The sequence below is a fragment of the Phyllopteryx taeniolatus genome, chromosome 22 (assembly GCF_024500385.1).
Source record: "Phyllopteryx taeniolatus isolate TA_2022b chromosome 22, UOR_Ptae_1.2, whole genome shotgun sequence".
Taxonomy (NCBI): domain Eukaryota; kingdom Metazoa; phylum Chordata; class Actinopteri; order Syngnathiformes; family Syngnathidae; genus Phyllopteryx; species Phyllopteryx taeniolatus.
This window is the reverse complement of record NC_084523.1, coordinates 2,550,366-2,563,230: the sequence shown is the minus strand read 5'-3', so window position 1 is coordinate 2,563,230 and position 12,865 is coordinate 2,550,366. Positions and strand designations below refer to the sequence as shown.

Below are 12,865 nucleotides of genomic sequence, written 5' to 3'. Positions count from 1 at the left end.
GCGATAACACATCATTGGCTTCAAATCTCGCGCATGCGTACGCGCATTGTTTATGACAGCCTATCTTTGACAGACGTAGATAGTTTGTGTGGGTCGCTTTTAAGCTGTAATAACTACCTTTTTCCCCCCTCCCAAAGTCATAAGTCTGACATCTTAAAGCCTTTATTATTGCACTATGTTACAGTTCTTGGTGAGTGAAACCAACTTTTGTACTTCATCGACGATTTACGGGAGTTAAATGATGGCTAGCATAATTGTTACATTAAAAGCTCAACAGTGTTACTTGGTCAGTCTTCGAAAATCTAACATGACTATATGAACCCGAATGCTGCTTGATGCCTTTAAAATTGATGTGTGGTCATCTTTCAGGCTGGATTCACCTTGGGCAATGTTGTGGGGATGTACCTCGCTCAGAACTACGATGTAAGTTGACGACTACCTCCTCCCAAGGCCACAATGCTCCATTGTGTTCAGTGTGTTGGCTATTTTGGTCTACATTGCATTTGGGTTTTGTTTTTAAGGTACCAAACATAGCCAAAAAAATCGAAGCGTTCAAGAAAGACGTGGAGGCCAAGAAGAAACCACCTGAGTGACTGAACGTTGAAGGATGTTTCCATCAAGAATATGCACTCTGCAGAACATCTATTTATTTCACAGGGTGGTGTAACAATTGTACATTTGATATACTTTAAATATATGTACGGAGTATAATGACAGTGCCTGAAACAGGTTTCACAGAAATGTTACTTGTATTTTTACAAGCGAGCTGGATTTAAAATGTACACATTTGCTTTTGTAAATCCAGTTTGTTACCTGCTTGACACATATGTTCTGATCGCATGACGAAACAATTTGAACGTATTCAGCTTCCAATAAAGTTGCTGAGCATTCCTTTAAAGTTGCTTTTGTTTTATAGTTGAAGCAAATGTTGGCACAAATACTTGACTGGATTAAAAATCCCCTTCACTCATATTTACTTTTTCTTCCTTTTCTTGTTTTTTCTTATTTTTCTCTTGTCCTTGGACAAGCCATACCCTCTTAACTCCAGGCAGGCGGCTGCATTGTGAGCGATGTAGTACAGGTTCTGCACGGCTGCAGCACTGAGGAAGTCCACATCTTTTTTCATGGCTTTGTCACCAGTCGACCTCTTGTCTGTTTTTGGAGAGCCAATCTTCTTGGTGGGTTTCGAGCTGTGGGATCTTGATTTGGTGGCCTTTTAAAAAAATAAACAAAATAAAAAATAGACGACTCACTCTTTTTTGATTACGGTAGTCATTTGCATGTTATTTACAAAGCCTTACCATAGGAGAGGTACACAATCAGCCCATCTGGTTAATTATTCAAATAATTCAGTTTACTGATCTTAAAAATATATTTATCTTTACAAAAACATGTTCTTGCTGTCTCTAAAAAGCAGAACAAACAGAGCTTAACGGTTCTTTCCGGCGGTTGAAAAGCCAAAAGAAAGGTTTCGACTGGCTCCTTGTTTGTTTTGGTCCCGTTGTCATGGCAAGAGCACAGACCCATGCAAAGAAAAGGTTGGCCTAACCCACAAGCTTGTGAAAGACCCGGCGCCGAAATATCACAATGAAGTGAAGATGCAAATAAAAGCCAACTTTTTAATGTTTTAAGACAAATTATTTGGCAACTCCCCACATTCAAAGAGCACTTGGCGTGACTTCGTAAACGTGCAAATACATTCAGATCACGTTAAATGTGTGAAAAGCATGGACACACAACTGGAGCTCCCTGTCAAAAACATTATTGTCAGTGCAGTCACTTTCGGTACAACGCTTCCAATATGGATCCCAAGAAGTTGGTGCAAAACAATTGGGAGACACACACACACAGTCCATGATATAATGTAATGTGACAGCATGGTGACGAAGATTTGCGGTGTAAGTGTGCTTAAATAATGCAATGCCGTGTGAATTTCAGTCAACACGCAGTCCCTATAGCCCAAAAAAATAAATTAAAATGCTGTCAGGACACGATGCTTTTGTTGGTAAGCAATGACGCACAAAAAGCAAACACATTGTGCTCGAGTGCATATTTTTTCTTTCATACCCATTAATCCATAGATGGCTACTTCAACAATGTGCGTGAGGAAAAAAACAAGCATGGGAACATAACCTATAGGAGTCAGAAAGATGTGGGAAAACGAAGCACTTCGGAGAGTGAACCAGTGGCAGAGCTACTGAGTGGACACGAGGTTGACGATCATGCGGATGATGCGGGAGCCGCGGGGGCAGCTGCACAGGTCCATGCTAGGGTTCCGGATTTTGTCCTCCAGCAGGCGGTCCAGCTCCCAGCGCAGCTCCTTCACCAGTTCAGCCACCTGTATCAAGTACAAATACATCATTCACTTTTTTTTGTTTTGAGAACTGTATATATTTTTTCTGACGACTTTTTACAATTTAAATTACTATTTTTTGTTCAAAGGATTCCCCCCCCCCCCCCCCGGTTGTGCCACCACGTAAGTACATTTCAGACAATTTTGTTTAACTTTTACTTCAAGGTCCCATGAAATCAGATTTTGAAAAAAAATATTTTTGATAATCTTTGATTTGTTTTTATTGGGTTTGCACGATAATCTGGGTTGGAAATGCCCAGAAGGTTCTTTTCAAGCTATTTTACTTGGTCTTTTTACACCTGGCAGTTGAGACGGCCAAATTCCTCATTAAAATGTGGCATGTAAATTAGCTTTGCTCTGACTGAATTGCTCACCTATGTTATGCATAAACCAGTCACAAAAATTGGATTTTGATTGCATGGGACCTTTAAGTACAGTAGTCGTTTCACAACTTCTATTTTTTGACACAAGTATCCGTACTTCAAATTAAATATAGAGTGTGAGTACTTTTGCCACCTCTGGCTAACACACACCATCACAGCGTTACTGGTGAGGAATAAATTCACCCCTTATTTGTGCTGACCTGGTGAGAATCGGCAGCGAACCGAATCCATCCATCGTCGAGGGATATGACAAACTTGCCCTTGTGCATCTCCACGTTGACCTCCCCGCCTCCAAAGAGGACCAAAGCGTACACGGACACCATGCTGCAGTCCCGGATGAAAACCCGGGAGGTTTTCACCTTCTCCAGGTACACCAGGTAGGGACTGGGGTATTTACGTACCTTTAGCACAGAGGTGACACAAGTCGACTCGAGTCGGTGCGTACGAGGCTGAGCTTTGTTCATTTCATCGTCCCACTCACGTTGTAATTGACGGACGAGGGGTGAACGTGGACGCAGCCGTCGCTCTTGGTCAGGAAGCGCAGCTCGTTGGCCTTGGGGAGCATCTTGACCACTCCTTTGACGGTCAACTTGCAAACCCCCTCGCTGGCTTGGACCTGGAGATCAAACACAGCTTGGCAAGTGTTACGCCCATGTCAGTAGTTTGATGGCAGTTTGTCTGTTTGCTCGTGCGACTCAAAGCGTTATTCAATTTAATGGAGGAAGAACACATTAAATCAGCGTCGGGAAAAGTATGCAGTACAGTGTTTGACCACTATAATACGGTTCATCGGTCTGCCCTGCCTGTTATAAGCACATATCTATAAACAATATGTAGAGTATATTCTATACATTTCATACAATTATTTTGTGTTCATATCTATTTACACCGTGTTTAAAAAGTGTGCGTTACCAAATTTAAGTGTGTTTAAAGCATGTGAGAGGGATACAATTATATTTAAAAAAAAAAAAAAAATTAATCCATGAATGGGGGAGGGGGTTTATTGCACACACATATGCCCCACTTTGTTCTCTAATTCTGGCCACCAAGCATTTAAATTATCAAGGGTCCCGCAATAATTGAGCATTGTTGAGCCATTTTTCTTCTGCAAATTCCTTAGTTAAAATGTATTTATTCATTTTATGTGTGTCTCTCATTCATTACAAATTAAAATATATAGTGTATTATTAAAATGAACTATTGTAAATACACTTTTTTTTTTTACCTTATTATCCACAAATTATCTCACCAATCTGTCCATTTTAAAAATGAAATGTAGCCCTTCACCACCCACTGATACATTAAATGCGTATCTCGGATTTGGAAACAAGCATGTACCTGCACCACATTAGGATAGAGGGCAGCACACAGCATGGCAGACATTAGATGGATGTTATCTGCATTCAGGTTTGCCTTAAACAGAGCAGAAGTGTTAATTTTGTTAGCTTTTTTTTTCTTTCTCCAACTTAAGGCGAAGCATAAAAACAGTGGTCATATACAGGTTGATAGATGTGGTACCTCTGGTCCAGTAGCCTCTAGAAGCCCGTCAGAGCCTTTGGAGCCAAGCCGCTCAATCACTCTGGACCTCAGCCCCTCTTTGATGAAACCGATGTCAGACAGCAGCTCGGCAAACTGACGCTTGAGGCAAGCGATTTCCTGCAGAACTCGCACAGACAGGAAGTTCTGCCGGCAATAATGGGGGCCGGACAAGTCGGCTGCCTTTTCAGCGTCACACCAACCCTAAAAAAAAAAAGATACCAGCATATTTATGATTAGGCTCAAATGTGAATCAACACTGGTTCTTGTCTGTAGATTGTTACCTTGTATGCCTGGAGCAGGGCCAGATGGTCACTGTTGGCGAGCGCAAAGGCCATTTTCTTGTCGTTGGCCTCATCACGTTTGTGCCATGGTGACACCTTGATAAGAGACACCAAGGCATCACATACAATTTAGTGATGTAATAAAATACAGTGAACCCTCATACATTGGTTTCTCAACAGTTCTTACAAAAGGTGATTTGAACGCAAGGCTGGCAGCGATGGTGAGTGCTGGGTCCAGACAGCGGAAGATGGCGCCATACAGCATGAGCTTGCCGACGCGGACGTCGACGGGTAGGCAGGCCAGGTGGTAGCCCAGCGGTGTGAGCTTCTCCTCGGACGTCAAGGCGCCCAGGTCCTGCAGGCGCTGCTTGGCCGCGTCCAAGCTGCCCGTGGCCGGCGGCTCGATGAGGCGACAGAAGACGGACTCCAGCGTTTGCTCTGCGAACACGTCCAGGATCTTGATGCTGTCAGAAGCGAAAAGATTACTTCATTTAAGAAAAATTATCTAACAATAAAACAAGAAACTTGGCAAGATTGCCGAAAACAAGTAAACATTACCAGCCTCCAAAACTGGATTACTTATAGAATTATGGTACAATTGTACATTCACATGCTTGGAAATACATTGGCAGACAAAGACTATATTTTGCCTTGATTTGACATATCTAATCTTGGTTAAATTTGAGTTTTTGCTATGTATTTTTGGCACGCAGCGAGTGAAACAGATGGATCTACCGGAGGCAAAGCTGCTCCAGAGGAACTCTCTGGATCTCAGGAAGCTGTTGCTCAGCCAGCTGGTGCCGGAAGCAGTGGCTGGTGAAGAGGTGGAAACAGACCCCTGAGGCCACGCGGCCTGCCCTGCCCCTTCTCTGAAGCGCGTTGGCCCGTGACACCCACGTATCCTCCAGGCTCTCCATGCTTTTGGTTGCGTCGTACCTGAAAAGGGCACCGGGCACACTTACAACACAGACCATCACAGGTCTCGGGTGTTGGAAAGTCACCTTTTCTCCTTCATCTTCCCGCAGTCGATGACGTACACCACATCGTCGATGGTGACCGAGGTCTCGGCGATGTTGGTGGAGATGATGATCTTTGTGACGCCCTCACGGGGGCGACTGAAGACGGCCTGCTGCTCCTCATTGGACAGAGTGGAGTGGAGCGGGTACACCACACATCTGACGTTGGTCACACACATGGCTCACATTAATCACCACAATTCATTGAGACATGATACCCGCCTCCAGTAAAGAACACATGAAGAAAAAGAAGAAAAAAAAAAGTGATCCCCGTTCAACAAGGGGTGAAAATCTGCACTGTAACGGCCATATAAAAATGTATTTAAAATAGTGTAAGCCTAAAAATACCCCTCCCATACGCTTTAACACATTTAAATATATTTTAAACACGAACACAACGGAACATAAACACAGAAAAATTGTGAGCATAAAATGTACAGAAAATACTTTGCATATGTAATCTTTGGATGAAAATAAAAACATTTGTTTTATAGGTTTAGCCTTAAAATAACCCTCCTACACACTGGAATCACATTGAAACTTATTCAAATACACCGTAAACGTCTTTGAAGAAAAAAAAAACGGCAAGCATAAAAATATAGAGAAAATCAGAATAATTATGGACCAAAAACTAAAAAATGTTTGTTTTATAGTTCAAGCCCAACAATAACCCCCCCCCCCCCCCCCCCCCCTCCCGTAATCACAATGGTATGTATTGAAATATACTTTTTAAACACATTGCAAATGTATTTGTACTTCATGCTCAACAGAAAAAGCTAATGTATAGTGGGACCAAAATAGGTGAAGCACAGGATAGCGGGCGATTCCTATATTCATGTTCAAAGGGACCTCGACCTGTCTTTGCACCTGTTGTTGAACTTCCTGTTTGACTGCAACTGCTCGTAGAGCATCTTGATCTCAGCGAGGCCTGGAAGAAACACCAGCACTGCACCTGGAGCACACAAGCCCCATCAAAGTTTAACATTAGAGGTACAGAGGAGCACAGACAAATAGAAATAGGGAGAGTTTTCCAGCAAATAACTCAGCATAGGTTTATTAAAAAAAACAAAAAAACAAAAAAGTTAATTTGTGAATGTGTAGTGGATGATTGTCGCCTAACTGCATGTTCAGTAAAATTAAGTGATTCTTGCCTCGGGGATAACTGTGATTTCCATCCACAATCCACTCCAGCAGACTTTCAATCAGGTCCATGTTGATCTTATCCAGGTCCATTGCAGCAATGGTCTTCAGCACAGACGCTTTACAATCTGCATGGGCAGCAAAACAGTTAATTTGGCCATGTCGTTGTTGCAAAATCAGTGACGCTGGTCCTCACTTCACCTTTGAATCTAACCGTGAGTTCCTGCAGGCTGAGTTGTTGGTCGGGCACAGAGTCTTTGACAAAGTCCTTTTTCGTGAAAGACATGAAGTTCCACATGTCATCCCCCAAGGTGTCCACAATGTCCTTTGGCTTTCCTCTTCCTCCCTGCCCACTCACAGAAGGGTTCGGTCTCGTTGAGCGCATGTAAGGGCTCCCGTCCTCCATCACATACCTGACAACACCAATGGAGACTGTTGCAAGGTTTCAAATTTCATCTATGACGAAGCACTTACCGGGTTAAAGAGATGACGTCCTCAAGGAAAAACTGGGTGACAGGGAAAGTGCAACCTGGACAGATTTACATTGATATATATTCGCTGATAGGAAATCACACAAAAAAAAGAAAATGGTAGCTTTCTTACCAGGTATGTGTACAGTTGGACAGCTGTAGAAATATTCAGAGAAGAGGTTGGCATTGAGTGTGGCGCTCATGAGGATAATTTTCAAGTCAGGTCTCTGAAGAATCAGGTCTTTGAGGACCAACAGGAGGAAGTCACTGCACAGAGCGGGAATCAAAACAATGCCATAAGTCAAAATATTTTTGGAAAGTTTAAATTAACTTATTTTGAATGCCATTGCCATTTCCTTTTTCTATAAGTGTGTGTGTGGGGGGGGGGGGGGGGGGGGCGTACTAAAATCAGACATTTGTAGGGGATATATATGCGTTTTTTTTTGTTTTGTTATTTGAAGGACACGTCGCCCAGCCTTAAGTGAAAAGCCTGTTTTGAAGACAATTCCAAGAGAGAACTGCTTGGATAGCGAACCTCTCCTCTGTGCGCTCATGCACCTCATCCACGACGACGTGGGTAACGCCTTGAAGGTCCACGTCGCCCTGCAGCCTTCTCAGCAACACTCCTGTGGTGCAGTAAAGCAGCCTGGTGGCAGACGACTGAAAGCAGTGGAAAGAAACACAAGGTATTTGCTAAATAGAACAGGTTACATTTTTTTTACCCTTTCTGGCTTTTGGATATTATGCAAACAAGTCTGTGCGCGCACCCGGACACTCTCAAGGCGGATCTGGTAGCCCACGGAGTTGCCAAGACTCTCGGCCCGCTCCTGCGCCACCCGCTGGGCCACTGAGATGGCGGAGATGCGGCGTGGCTGAGTGCAGACGACGTTGGCCACCTTGTCCGCCGGACCGCTCAAGGAAGCATCCAGAATGAACTGGGGGATCTGAGTTGTCTTACCGCACCTTCAGAGAAGATAAATCTTAATTAATTTGGCCCCTAGGAAATGAATAAAAGAATGTTCGTGTAAAATTTGTATTCATGTTTTATTATGTACCCAAAAAAAAAAAAAAAAAAAAAAAAAATCACCAATTATTCAATAACTGAAAAAGAAATGAATAAATCAGTATCACAAGATGAAGCGGATCCTTTTGAGTGGCTCACCCCGTCATGCCGCTGACAACCAACACTTGATACCCGTCCAACAGATCCAGAATGTTGTCTCTTTCGTTCCAAGCCGGCAGCTTTGTCCTCTGCTCCAGCATTGACCTGAAGCGCTTGGAGGACTGCGGCGTAACACATTGAGTCATTCAAACGGCAACGCAGTTGGACTTTATTTTTTTTACTCATGCCTGCACCTGTTTCCTGTGAAAGTCTCTGCACAGTTTGCCATTCTCTTGGAGCGAGTTGAGATTATTGGCCACTTTCTTCCTCAGGTTGACGGAGCTGACGTTCTCGATGGGGACGGCGGAGACCTCGTCGTCGTCTTCCCGCCCCTCTGCCCCTCCAGTCCCTTTCCCACAAAAACAAAAGACATGGTGGAATTTGGACACAGGCACCACTAATGCAGCTCCACTGTGGTTATGTCCATACATACAGTTAAAGGTATTTGAGTACACTAATTCCTCATTTAACACGTGACAGACGATATCAGCGAAGTAGCGACCATATATTTATTTCATTATTTATATACAGTTTACATCTTTATGCATATTACCAATACCACAGTACAGTATATGCGTGAGAGGCACAAATATTATCTTTGTCCTCTTGGGGCCATCCATCCATCCATCCATTTTCTGAGCCGCTTCTCCTCACTAGGGTCGCGGGCGTGCTGGAGCCTATCCCAGCTGTCATCGGGCAGGAGGCGGGGTACACCCTGAACTGGTTGCCAGCCAATCGCAGGGCACATAGAAACAAACAACCATTCACACTCACAGTCAGGGATTGAACCCTGGTCCTCAGAACTGTGAGGCTTACGCTCTAACCAGTCGTCCACCGTGCCGCCCCCTCTTGGGGCCACCATCCTCAAATTATACAGTACTGTATGACTGTGAATGACTAGAGTTGGCTGGGTGTTAACCCCTCTGCGTGTTGAGCGACTCTGCGCCACTTGTCACAAACGGCAGGTCGTGTGTGATTATGTGCTTGTGTTTATTTTTTTCAGCTTGCTTAAATAAAGCAATTGAAAGTGCACCAGCAGCTGTGTCTATCCTACAGGTGGAGGGATTACAATGAGTTCTCCAACACACAGCGGTAGGCTATATTAAATTAGCTAATGATGTTTACTTTACCGGAGGTGTGCAATTGTGTCACTTAAGCCAGTTGTGCTTTGCAAAAGGAACTGCACTTTAGAGTACTGATCCCAAACTTTGGATATTCTTTGACGCACACTTTCCTCCTGGCTCGCGCTTATTGCTCTGCAGTAACAGTGCATGTAGAAAAATAATCCGCCATGTATGATTCAAAAAATACATATCTGTGATTCAGTGAAGCCACAAAATGCAAAACACCGTGCCATAGCGAGGGGTGACTGTAGTTCAGTTCAAAGTGCAACTCAAGCACTATTACACACTATTCACATAAGAAAATACTTTTCGTGAGGCCAATTCCGACCTTAATTCTATATTAGAAATCATTTGGATTGTTTCTTACGTCATACAGTGAAAAGGAAACAGACAGTGAATGAAGTTTTGGAAAGTCGAGCTGATTTAATCAATGTAGAAGTGTCCTCACGGTCTACTGGCGCCGTGATCCTCCTGCTGGGACAGACGTTTTCCTCCGAAGCGTTGTTCGTCACACTTTTACGCTTTGCCGGCACAACCGAGGCAGGAGGAACCACAACGGGCTGCGGCTTGCTGTATTTGTGATGTGCGACGTCCAGCAGCTCCTTCATGGTGGTCTCGTCCTCGCATATGCTGACCAGAGTATAAACCACGGGTTCATTGTTTTGGGCGGCCGTCAGTGCCTCCCCAAACAACCTTTCAGTCACGCTGAGCCTCCCGGCGGCGCCGACGGACTCGGCGTTGGTGCTGAAGGCGACAACTGGTGCTTGATATGGGTAGCGGTTTCCTTTCGGGAAACGGATCTCCAGTTCATACTCCGGGGGAGAATAGCTGCTTATCCCAGCTTGAGCTGGTCCCTGTAGCTTTGATAAGCCTTTATCAGGAGCCTGGTGCTTGAATTTGCATTTGTTCCCATACCTGCAGCCTCTTCCTTTCATGTAAAACTGGCAGACTTTTTTAGAAGACTTAAAACCGTTCTGATTCGCACTGTAGTTTTTTCCAATGTTGTCTGTAAGGAACAGGCCATCCAAGGTTATTACCCACACTGAATTGGCAATGCGCTCCTGGAAGCGGTCGCCGTAAATGGCAGCCAGCGCCAGCGCTTCCTCCTGCCTCTGGTTCAGACACTCATCCATGGGCATGGCGGCGAGGTCCGCACTGGAAACTGCTTCCTTTCCGTAGCGTTCGGTGTAAACCTGCTGAAGGAGCTGCTCCAGTGTCGCGCCAAATTCTCCTCCACTGGACTCCAGTGCCTGCTTGCTGCGCTCCCGGTCAAAGCCATACCTAGACCAAACAGCAAGGTTAAAAGGTTAAAATTACTGTACATCATATCATGACATACAAAACCCCAGTTCATTGACGGTGGGTCTGGAACATGGAACGCACCCCAATATACTGCAGATTTTTGAAGATATCATTTCTATAGGTTTTAATGTATACAGGCAAGTCCGAATTTGGTGTATTAGTACCATATTTCTGCAATAGGCAAGTAGATACGTTACACACAAAAAAATCTGCATAGTCGCTGAACCACAGTACAGCAGGGGAACGCCGTAAATGTGCTTTCACCTGCAGAGTTTGCCTATAGCAAACACGGAGACGATAGGTTCGGCTGGAGGACGGTCGTTGTCCGATTCGTACTCTCTCGGGCTCTCTGCTCTCTCCACCGGCTCGTCGTTGGTGCTCCAAAACTGGCCTTCCTCACGTTGGTCCAGTTCATCGTGTTCCTCCTCTTGTAAATCATCGAAACCAGTCTCACTAAGGATGTAAGATACATGGATTTTTAAGTGTTTTAATGCTCCTCATGCTTGTTAAAAAGCTGATTTACTCTTCATGCTCGTCGAAGTCCCGTGTCCGCAGGTCCCACAGCAGCTCCTTGAGGAGTTCTTGATTCTTGTCGGTCATTAAAATCTTCTGCATAGGCATGGTGCTCGCCTCTGGTTTGCTGCTGTCACTTGCCTTGGTGTATGTTCTGTTCTTAGCCAGGGATTTGGGGAGAACAGACTCGGCTCTATTGTATTTGTTTCGATCGCTACCTCCCCATCCGGGATTGCCATTCCTACTGCTGCTGGTATGGCTGCCGCCACCTCGTGCTTTGGTGGGTCTAGGGGGGAAATCCAGAGTATGAATAAAGAAATATTTACACTAAAAAATTTTTTTTATCATACCTGCTGGATGGCCGTGGTCCAAAATCAAGGGTGAAATCATCATCGTCATCATCCCAGCCGCCGCTTCCTCCTTTTCTACCTCCTCCTCCTCCTCCTCCTCCTGGCTTGTTAAATTTCCATCCACCTCTGTTGGGCTTCCCACCTCTTCTCCTCGCACTCATTTTTGACAACAACAAACTGGTTTGACTAGGAAACAGTGGTCATTTTAAAAATTATTATCGTTGTAAAGTCAGATATTTTGGGTGTGTCAAATGTTGCTTAAAAGACCGCTCACCCTCAAAATCCCGTAATCAGACGGTAGGAATCCAATAACGTGAGTGGAGTCAAAGGCAAGTTGCGGGCATGCAGCGCGGAGTGGCACATAGCTGTGGGCCGCCGCGTTTGTAGCCCTTCCGTTCGGTGTGGACCGTGCGAGCGATGAGATGGTGGCCCCCAAGGCGAAAATTATGCAACTGAGCGTGCGGCGCAACTCCCCAAACGGGGCGATGTGTCCACTTCCGTACACGCCTGGCTGACCACCAATGTGATGTGTTGTGAAGTACCCGAGGACAAAAAAAAGCAACAAAACAGACAAAACCTATGACGTGGACAAAAGCAACAAAACAGACCAAACCTATGACGTATCGAATAACGCAACCGTGTACTTATTTACAACGCTAAAATTGTGCTAACGCTAGCTAAAAAGCATACCGGCCAGCTCCCACGTAGGTCGAACTCGCCAAAGAAACAAGAGGCTTTCTCGCTACTTTCTCATTGGAAACGTTGAGGGAATTTTGGGTTGGGAAACGATAGCGACTGCCCAAAAAAAAAAAAATATATATATATATATATAAAACTTAAATGTCACGATTTAGAGTGAACATTTTACAAACGAAAGACAGCCGAGGCCTGCACTAGCCAGGTGAATGCGGCTCGTTGATTGGGCGGAATTCAGAGTTGAAAGTTTTCACTTCCGGTAGTCTTTTACATAACTGAAAATGAAGTTAAAATGAAGTTAAATGTTTAACAAAAATGACAAAATTAGATATCAATAATATACTGTGAAAGTAAGAAAATACTAACTTTTTTTCGCCTTTATATTTGCGTAACTATGGCAACCACTGATTGTGCTCCATTCCTGAGCTCACACTCAGGAGTCCGGAAAGTTTAACTAAGTTGAATTACTTGAGCGTAATGTTATTTTTCTTGACCATTTCACTAAATTGAACGACTTTACATAACTAAATAGTATT

General features: G+C 44.3%; 2 protein-coding genes across 6 annotated transcripts; one reads left to right on the top strand and one right to left on the bottom strand.

The window, feature by feature from the left end:
• The first annotated feature begins 40 nt into the window (after positions 1-40).
• On the top strand, positions 41-1,243 carry stmp1 (short transmembrane mitochondrial protein 1). Of its 2 annotated transcripts, XR_009786336.1 has the most exons (4): positions 41-190; positions 370-423; positions 522-658; positions 1,029-1,243. XR_009786336.1 is itself a non-coding variant. In XM_061761521.1 (3 exons), the coding sequence occupies exons 1-3, from the start codon at positions 176-178 to the stop codon at positions 591-593; spliced, it is 141 nt and encodes a 46-aa protein (XP_061617505.1). In that variant the 5' UTR covers positions 41-175; the 3' UTR covers positions 594-972. The 2 variants fall into 2 exon arrangements, 1 of the variants encoding a protein (XP_061617505.1); XM_061761521.1 differs by lacking the exon at positions 1,029-1,243 and having other exon boundaries at positions 522-972.
• Positions 1,244-1,605: 362 nt separating this feature from the next.
• dhx57 (DEAH (Asp-Glu-Ala-Asp/His) box polypeptide 57) lies at positions 1,606-12,546 on the bottom strand. 4 transcript variants are annotated; one of them, XM_061761499.1, is made up of 24 exons: positions 12,324-12,546; positions 11,908-12,210; positions 11,634-11,819; positions 11,294-11,569; positions 11,035-11,223; positions 9,917-10,749; positions 8,539-8,693; positions 8,345-8,466; positions 7,950-8,145; positions 7,718-7,842; positions 7,316-7,449; positions 7,187-7,241; positions 6,914-7,125; positions 6,724-6,840; positions 6,428-6,524; positions 5,558-5,731; positions 5,292-5,492; positions 4,744-5,020; positions 4,557-4,652; positions 4,255-4,476; positions 4,075-4,149; positions 3,218-3,352; positions 2,937-3,137; positions 1,606-2,338 (listed from the first exon to the last, which is right to left on the bottom strand). In XM_061761499.1, the coding sequence occupies exons 3-24, from the start codon at positions 11,792-11,794 to the stop codon at positions 2,195-2,197; spliced, it is 4,197 nt and encodes a 1,398-aa protein (XP_061617483.1). In that variant the 5' UTR covers positions 11,795-11,819; positions 11,908-12,210; positions 12,324-12,546; the 3' UTR covers positions 1,606-2,194. The 4 variants fall into 4 exon arrangements, with proteins under 4 accessions (XP_061617483.1, XP_061617482.1, XP_061617481.1 ...); XM_061761498.1 differs by having other exon boundaries at positions 11,908-12,144; XM_061761497.1 differs by having other exon boundaries at positions 11,908-12,140.
• Between the last annotated feature and the right edge of the window lie 319 nt (positions 12,547-12,865).

Excerpts from the sequence above, each read along its gene's own strand:
- stmp1 (XM_061761521.1), top strand. Across the intron at positions 424-521 it reads ACCTCGCTCAGAACTACGAT|GTACCAAACATAGCCAAAAA; the intron begins GTAAGTTGACGA and ends TTTGTTTTTAAG.
- dhx57 (XM_061761499.1), bottom strand. The coding sequence starts at position 11,794 with ATGAGTGCGAGGAGAAGAGGTGGGAAGCCCAACAGAGGTGGATGGAAA. Across the intron at positions 5,732-6,427 it reads AACAACAGGTGCAAAGACAG|ATGTGTGGTGTACCCGCTCC; the intron begins GTCGAGGTCCCT and ends GACCAACGTCAG. Across the intron at positions 3,138-3,217 it reads CCTCGTCCGTCAATTACAAC|GTACGTAAATACCCCAGTCC; the intron begins GTGAGTGGGACG and ends TCTGTGCTAAAG.